This window comes from Arachis ipaensis, chromosome B6 (genome assembly GCF_059453495.1).
Source record: "Arachis ipaensis isolate K30076 ecotype BB chromosome B6, ASM5945349v1, whole genome shotgun sequence".
NCBI classification, from domain to species: domain Eukaryota; kingdom Viridiplantae; phylum Streptophyta; class Magnoliopsida; order Fabales; family Fabaceae; genus Arachis; species Arachis ipaensis.
The window spans coordinates 115286118-115294050 of NC_142441.1; the positions used below are offsets into that span (position 1 = coordinate 115286118).

Below are 7933 nucleotides of genomic sequence, written 5' to 3' on the forward strand. Positions count from 1 at the left end.
CCCGCGGGTACCCACCCCGCCCCTACCCACTCGGGGCGGGTAATTACCCGCCCCCGCACCGGGGCGGGTTTTAACGGGGCGGGTTCTTAGGCGGGGCAGGGCGGGGTCGGGTTTAGGTTGAACCCGCCCCTACCCGCCCCGGTATATATAATATATATGTAAATATATATATTTTTAATATATAATATATGTAACGTATATAAAATAATTAGTAAAATGATTAATAATATTATATTATATATAAATTTTTACTTTAATTTATATTATGTATGTAAATGGTGGTTATATAATTTTTAAAATTTAATTTTATTTATTGGATTTAATAATTATAAGGGCGGGTAGGGGCGGGGCGGGTACCCGCAGGAGCGGGTTAGGGTTTAACATTTTACAACCCGCGGGTAGGGCGGGGCGGGTTTGATGCGGGTTTTCTGTAGAGCGGGGGGGGGTCGGGTAGAGCAAAAACCCGTCCCTACCCGCCCCGTTGCCACCCCTACATGCATTTGCTCAACATTAAGACTTGAATCTGCCTTTATTACTTCCGACTTTCCTTCATCAGTCCAAAGAAGAATACTTTGATGCACAGTCAAAGGTATAGCCCCAACACCATAAATCCAATCTCGACCAAGTAAGGCATTATAACTTGCCTTTGAAGAAATCACCACAAAAACTGTGGTCCGAGATGATGACCCTACCTGCACTTGAAAAGTTACCAAGTCTTTTGCAGGTGTTGATACTCCACTATAATCAGTCACTGAAATATTTGTGGGTATAGAGTCATCGAAATGTTTTTCCACTTTGATTAGCATCCTCTCTGACAACAAGCTAATTGTCACGCCACCATCAATCAATACTTTATTAACACAAATACCACTCATACAAGTGGTAATGTGTAAAGGTCGAAGATGTGACTTATGCTTTTCTGTTGGCTTCTAGAAACATCCCAATTCTTCATTTTCACGAATAAAACCAAAAGCTTCTTCATATTCCACATCATAATCCTCATTCAGATTCCCTTCATATTCTCCCAAAAATTTTGTAGGGATAATGGAGACGGTACTCACTATTTTCTCATCTCCTTCATCGAAATACTTCTCATTAAGATCAGCATCTTTCTCATCAGTTTTAATCGGGGTAACTTCGATGGACTTCCCTTTCTAATTTTTAGCTAAAGCAATCCCTTTAGGATGAGTTTATCCATCAATAGGAAAAATTATTCGTAAATGAACGGAAAGAGTTGCCCCTTGCCTGTCGAAGTCGATGACTTTTTTGGCACCAGTTGATGTGCAAATCGTCCACCTCGATCGATTACCTCTTACCCTTCCTCGGGGGTATGGATATCGACCTCGATTAAAACCCCTATAACTCCTTTGGAATTGACATTGGAGATATTGAGACATTTCATGATCCCAAAACTCTTGACAATTCTTGATCAACTGGACTCCTAAAGCTTGTGAACGATTAAGTGGAGGAACAAAATTTTCTTGAGAACTTCACAAACTCTGTCCATCTTGTCATCGAGGGGGTGCCTCTGACGAATCTGTTCCTCCTTATGAGCTAGCTCCTTCATTTTTTCCTTTTCAAATATTACCGCAGCCTCAGCATCAAATACAACGTTAGATCGAGGGCACAAAGACACATTTCGATCCTTTAATCTCTGCTGCATTAGAAACTCCAACAGCCCCTCACCATCACCAGGGTATACCAATCGAACATTAGTTTCAAAATCTCCCAAAGTAGTGTCAAATTCATAAGTAAAGCCGACCATGTTGATCCCTAAGAAAATAGGCTAAGCAAATTTACTCCAACATCGAAAGGATCAGTGTCAACTCTCATATCCTTTTTGCCATCATCGAACTTCAATCTCCCTTCTATAATTCCTTTTTGGATCAAGTCCCTAAAACAGACACAATTATTAGTCGAATGGCTAGTTGCTTGATGAATTTTACAATAAGGTTTCTCTTTTAAATCTTTTATCGAAAACAATGAGTTGTCTTCTGACAAAGCCAATTGTTTATCTCTAAACAACGCATCAAATATTTGATCTAATTTTGAAATATCAAAACTATACTTTTCCCACTCTTATATTTCATATCATTAGCTCTATCAACACTTGTGATTTTCTTAAGCAAAGAACAAATATAAGGTGGACCTTTCTTTAACTCAGCCAAATCGACTTAGGAAATTCAACTTCAGATTCCTCACTCGAGGACTCCATTTCAACATACGAAACCTTTTCCTTTTAAGCAAAGATTTTATTGTTTTATTTTTCTCGCTTTAAAATTTTCTTTTTCTTTTCAAAGAATTTCTACCTAATGAACCCTTTCAGCCAAATGAGCTAAATCAGGTATATGCACATTAAGCAACTTTTGACACATATAAAAACCTAACCCTTAGTTGCTATTTTCACTTCTTTACTTTTGGAAAGTGACACATAACATCGACTCCGAGCATTCTTAAAATGAATCATGAAGTCATCAATCGACTCCCCATCATTGCGCTTCAAAGCCACTAAATTAGTGATTGTTACATTCAATTCTCCTCTATAAAATAGGGAATGAAAAGCATTCTTCAAATGTGCCCAAGTTACAATTGAATTAGGCCTGAGATCCAAAAACCAAGTAAAAGTATTCTTGGTTAAAGAAGAAAGAAAAAAAATTATTTTCAAATTTTCATCATTTGCTAAATTGCCTAATTCGACCGTATATCGAATGATATGCTTAGTAGTCGATTCACCAACCTCTCCTGCAAACTTTATTATTATCTTAGGTTTTTCACACTCCTAGGTACTTCTGCCATTTGCACGATAGCAGAAAATACAGAAATAAATTATGGTCAATTCATAAAACCCACATTGAATCCGACCCTGTTAAGAACATCTTCAATAATTCTTATAACTTGATAACATTCACCACGTTGATTAACTCGCATTCGAGCTAACACTTCATCTACATTTTGATCGTGTTAAACTACTCGAGGGATATCTCCACCCAAACGTATATCACCATCCCTATTTCTAGGCATGTTTTCTAAATCCTCTGAAACATCAACATTTTGTCGATCACCTTTGTCATAATCAACAATTCGAGCAATCCACTCAACTTGTCTAGCAAGATGTTCAAATTTTGTCTCGTGATCAACCATCATAGAATTCAAAATAGTAGTCATCCGCTGAGTCAATAAATTGACCAAATCATGATGACTTTCATCGACATGCTGTTGAAACGCTGCTATCGAACCAATGCCATTCGATGTTGAACCCACCTAATAATCACGAGAAAACTTAGGATGATCTAAAGGTGGTTGATTGTTAACTGCTTCTGATGCATTTCCAAATCTAATTGGAGGCCTGTAACCACCCATTAGTAGAGTATAACTCGAAGGAAGGCTGAAAAGAGGCCAACCTGTAGTTACTGGCGATTGTGTTTGTGTTGGAGCAATTTGTGGGCATGAATTATGCCCACTATTTCCAACAGGGGAATCGTTAACCGTCGCATTTTCTTCCAACATACTACCTTCCATATGCGATGTCAACACTACAGAATTTTGTACAACTATAGGAACATTATCATTTACAGATGATACATTATTAGTATTAGAAATTTCGTCCACCATATGTATAATTCTTCCACTTCTAAGTTGCATACTTGATCATTACAAAAATTTTTGACACACTTTTTAAAAAACGTGCCAATTTGTTATGCAGATTTTTAGCAAATTTGGGTTGGTTCGATATCTAATCATTTGGGAGCAAACCTACTCGTCTTTAAGGATTCCAGTTTTTAATTGGGCATCAAAGACTCCTGTTGGACGAGTGAGAAAAAGAAAGAACATAGAAACGAAAGATAAAACCTACAAAGTTTGGAATGAAAAAGATGCAAGAGAAATAAAATAAGTGACTAAATTTAAAGAAAGTAATAAATCGCCTTTGACATGATCAAAGAACTTTAAAATACAAATACATTGAAATCAAAGAAAGAAAATAAAAGACTTTGTAGAGAAAATAAATTGCTGAAAAGGAAATTTGCAAGGAGAATTAAAATGAAAGTGAAGACTATGGGAAGAAATCCTACAGAAAAAAGAACTCTGAACAAGATCAAAAAGTCTCTGGGGATGTGATATTGCAAGAGCTTTTTCTGAAAACGAATTCCAACCCATGTTCCTTCCAAGCTATGTCTATATATAGCCATTTTCAACCAATCAAAATTCCTTCACGTGCTCCACATACAAGAAAACCAAACATAACTGTTTAAACCACAACAATAATGTGATAATTGTCCTCGACTGCCTTAATTATTGGCCTCCCTATTTGTTCATACCATGGACCGAGCTACAAGGGTCCGGGTTGCGCGAAGACAAAGGCCCGACCTCTTTAAAGGTTGGCCCATTACAAAGGAACTCTCACCAAAGAGCTCGGAAGACCCTCGCAAAGGTCCGTAGAGGCCCAATGAAAGGACCACCGACTGCTAGAAGGCGGTTGGCCTAAAAAGACGATCTCACTCACAAAAGATAAAATAAGATAACAAACTTATCTCAAGGAAAGATCGTCTATCACTAATATAAATATATTGGAGCACCCAGGTATAACTCATACTCTAATTCTACACAAAACCTGCCTAAAGCCCGTATTGACTTAAGCATCGAAGTCTCTTGCAGGTACCAACCCCCCGGTGAATCGAGAACTAGCAGCGCCTCTTACTCCAACAAGTCGGACGCGGCAGCCTTGATCAAACCAGAAGATCTCATCCGAGATCGAACTCCCGGTTTCAGGTAACCCCCGGAACATTGGCGCCATTGCCGGAGAACCTGGAAGTCATCTCACCGTCATGGTAAACAACCCTCCTCACAACGACCACACCTCCGGATTAGAAGACGGCACACCAACAAAAAACACGGATGTGCCCCACCATCTCCAAAGGAGGCAAACCACTCCAAGGGAGACAAGCAACCCCAGAGCGTAAAAATCTTAGATGCCATCCGTGAACAGCAAGATCGCCTCAAACAGCTCAAACAATAGGCCGAACGACAACGAGAAGCCGAGCGAGACCTCTGGAGAGAAACAAGACGGTGTCGGGAATTGGAGGAAAAACTCCTAAAACTTGAAGCCGACCTAAAAGCTAAAACCGCCGATCCGACCGCAAAACTAGCCCTAACAAGGACCAAAACCCGTTCACGAAGGAAATGATGAAGGCTAAAGTCCCAAAGGACTTCAAAACTCCCGACATGACCCCATATGATGGTACGTCCGACCTAAGTCATCACCTCAGCAACTTTAGGAGTCGGATGTACCTCATGGATGCCTCGGATGCAACTCGTTGCAAGGCCTTCCCTACCACCCTGACCAAAACGGCAATAAAGTGGTTCGACAGCTTGCCCCCAAGATCAATCACAAGCTTCGTGGACCTCGCTATGAAATTCCTAGCCAGGTTCTCCATACAAAAGGACAAAGCCAAACATGCTCCAAGCCTGCTAGGGATCAAACATGGAGACCAGGAAAACCTCCGCAGCTACATGGAAAGATTCAATAAAGCATGCCTCGACATACAGAACCTCCCCACAGAAGCAGCCATCATGGGACTCATCAACGGTCTGCTTGAGGGGCCCTTCAGCCACTCCATATCTAAGAAACACCCCCACATACATCCCTGAATGAAGTGCAGGAACGGGCTGAGAAATACATCAACATAGAGGAAAACTCCCGATTAGGAGAAACCTCTAAAGCCGGGTTTTCCTACCCATCTCGGCACAAAGATAAGGAGTCAAAGAAAAAGGAAGACCAATCCACAGAGAAGCCCAGGAAATACCATAACTATACCCCTCTCCGGGTATCCTTAGTGGATGTCTACCGGGAAATATGCAACACAGAAAAGATCTCACCTCCTCGCCCAATTAAAAGCAAAAGGGGAGGAAGTCGAACCGAATACTGCGAATACCACAGGATCTACGGACACCCCACTAACGAGTGCTACGACTTGAAGAATGTCATAGAAAAACTGGCCCGAGAAGGAAGACTAGATCGATTCCTAGCCAACAGAACGGATGAGCCAAAAAAGAGAAGGAGGGATAAAGAAGGGCGGACGAGCCGAACGTCCCCCTCACACCCCGGAAAGGCACGTTCATATGATCGACAGGAGATTTGCAGGAGGGAAAATTTCCAAATCATCTCGCAAAAGACACTTTAAAGAAGTATACCATGTCGGAGAAGGGGACAGGTCACCCGACCTCCCTACTATCGCCTTCACCAAAGAAGACGCCGCAAGCATCATCCCTGGGCATGATGACCCCATGGTCGTTACCATCATACTAGCTAATGCCAACCTCCACCGAACACTGGTTGATCAGGGAAGCTCCACGGACATCCTATTCAAATCCACCTTCAAAAAGCTCGGACTACAAGAAAAGGAGCTCAGAGCATATCCCAACAGCCTGTTCGGGCTAGGAGACGCTCTGATCCAGCCCCTCGGGTACATCCCACTGCGCACGACCTTCGGAAAAGGAACCCGGTCCAGAACACTGAGCATAGACTACACCGTGGTTGATGTGAACTCCGCGTACAACGCCTTTATAGGTCGGACGACCTTAAACCAGCTCGCCGCAGTAGTCTCCACTCCACACCTATGCATGAAGTTTCCAACTCCGGAGGGGATAGCCACCATAAAAGGAGACCAAAAGCTCACGCGACGCTGTTATAACGAAAGTCTAAACTTTAAAGGCGACCCCAGAGGAAAAGAAGCCAATACCATTGAACTCGGGGGAACCAGGGCTCGCGAAGAATTTCGCCCCCAACTAGAAGGCGAGACCGAAGAGGTCCAAATCGGAGACAGCAGAGGTAAAACAACAAACGTAGGTGCAAACCTAAGAGAATACCTAAAGGAGCTACTAATAAAATTCCTAAGGAAAAACTCCGACCTTTTCGCATGGAAAGCCGCGGACATGCCCGGCATAAATCCTGGATTAATGTGCCACAAACTGGCAGTGTACCCCGGATCTCGATCAGTGCAACAAAAGCGCAGAAAGCTCGTTCGGGAAAGGTCACAAGTCATGGAGGAACAAATACAGGCCTTACTAGAGGCAGGGTTCATACGGGAGGTCAAATACCCACTATGGCTGGCCAACGTCGTACTGGTTAAAAAGCCAGATGGAAAGTGGCGGATGTGTGTCGACTACACCGATTTCAACAAAGCCTGCCTAAAATACCCTTACCCCCTCCCGAATATCGACACCCTAGTCGACGTCTTGTCGGGATACAAGTACCTCTCCTTCATGGACGATTACTCGAGGTACAACCAGATCCCAATGCATCAACCTGACCAAGAGAAGACCTCGTTCCTAACCCCGAAAGCAAACTACTGCTACGTAGTCATGCCGTTCGAACTTAAGAACGCGGGGACTACATATCAGAGGTTGATGAACAAAGTATTCGCCGACCACATTGGGAAGCTGATGGAAGTCTATGTAGACGACATGCTGGTAAAAACCCAAAGCGAAGAAATGCTGCTACCCAACCCCGCTGAAGTATTCAGCACCATAAGAAAGCACGGGATGAGACTAAATCCCACAAAATGTACTTTCGCGGTAGAAGCTGGCAAATTCCTAGGGTTCATGCTCACTGATAAGCGAGAATTTGTTGTTGATTCGGAATTTCTCAAAGTAAGAATATCTTCGTTGCAAGTATAGCCAAATCAACAACTAAGTCCCACAATCAAATTTAAATTCTCTAAAGAGATGTCACAATACAAAATAAATATTATTAACCGAGAGTATTTAACTCCCGGGTTGTCTTCCCTAGGAGTTACAATAAAATGTCATCATTATTGGCTATGAGGATTGATAGCAAAAATTGTCGTCGGTCTAGATTTTCTCTTGTAGAAATAAGAATTTTGTTGTAAGCATAGCTCCAAACCAACGAACAACTCTCGTATCAAATTAAATTTGG

General features: G+C 42.0%; 2 protein-coding genes across 2 annotated transcripts; both read left to right on the forward strand.

Moving 5' to 3' along the window:
* The first annotated feature begins 5178 nt into the window (after window positions 1–5178).
* LOC107647147 (uncharacterized) lies at window positions 5179–5646 on the forward strand. The gene has a single exon (XM_016351265.1). It carries the CDS (start codon window positions 5179–5181, stop codon window positions 5644–5646), a length of 468 nt encoding a protein of 155 aa, XP_016206751.1.
* A 390-nt stretch (window positions 5647–6036) lies between these two features.
* Window positions 6037–7674, forward strand: LOC107647148 (uncharacterized). The gene has a single exon (XM_016351266.1). It carries the CDS (start codon window positions 6037–6039, stop codon window positions 7672–7674), a length of 1638 nt encoding a protein of 545 aa, XP_016206752.1.
* The last annotated feature ends 259 nt before the right edge of the window (window positions 7675–7933 follow it).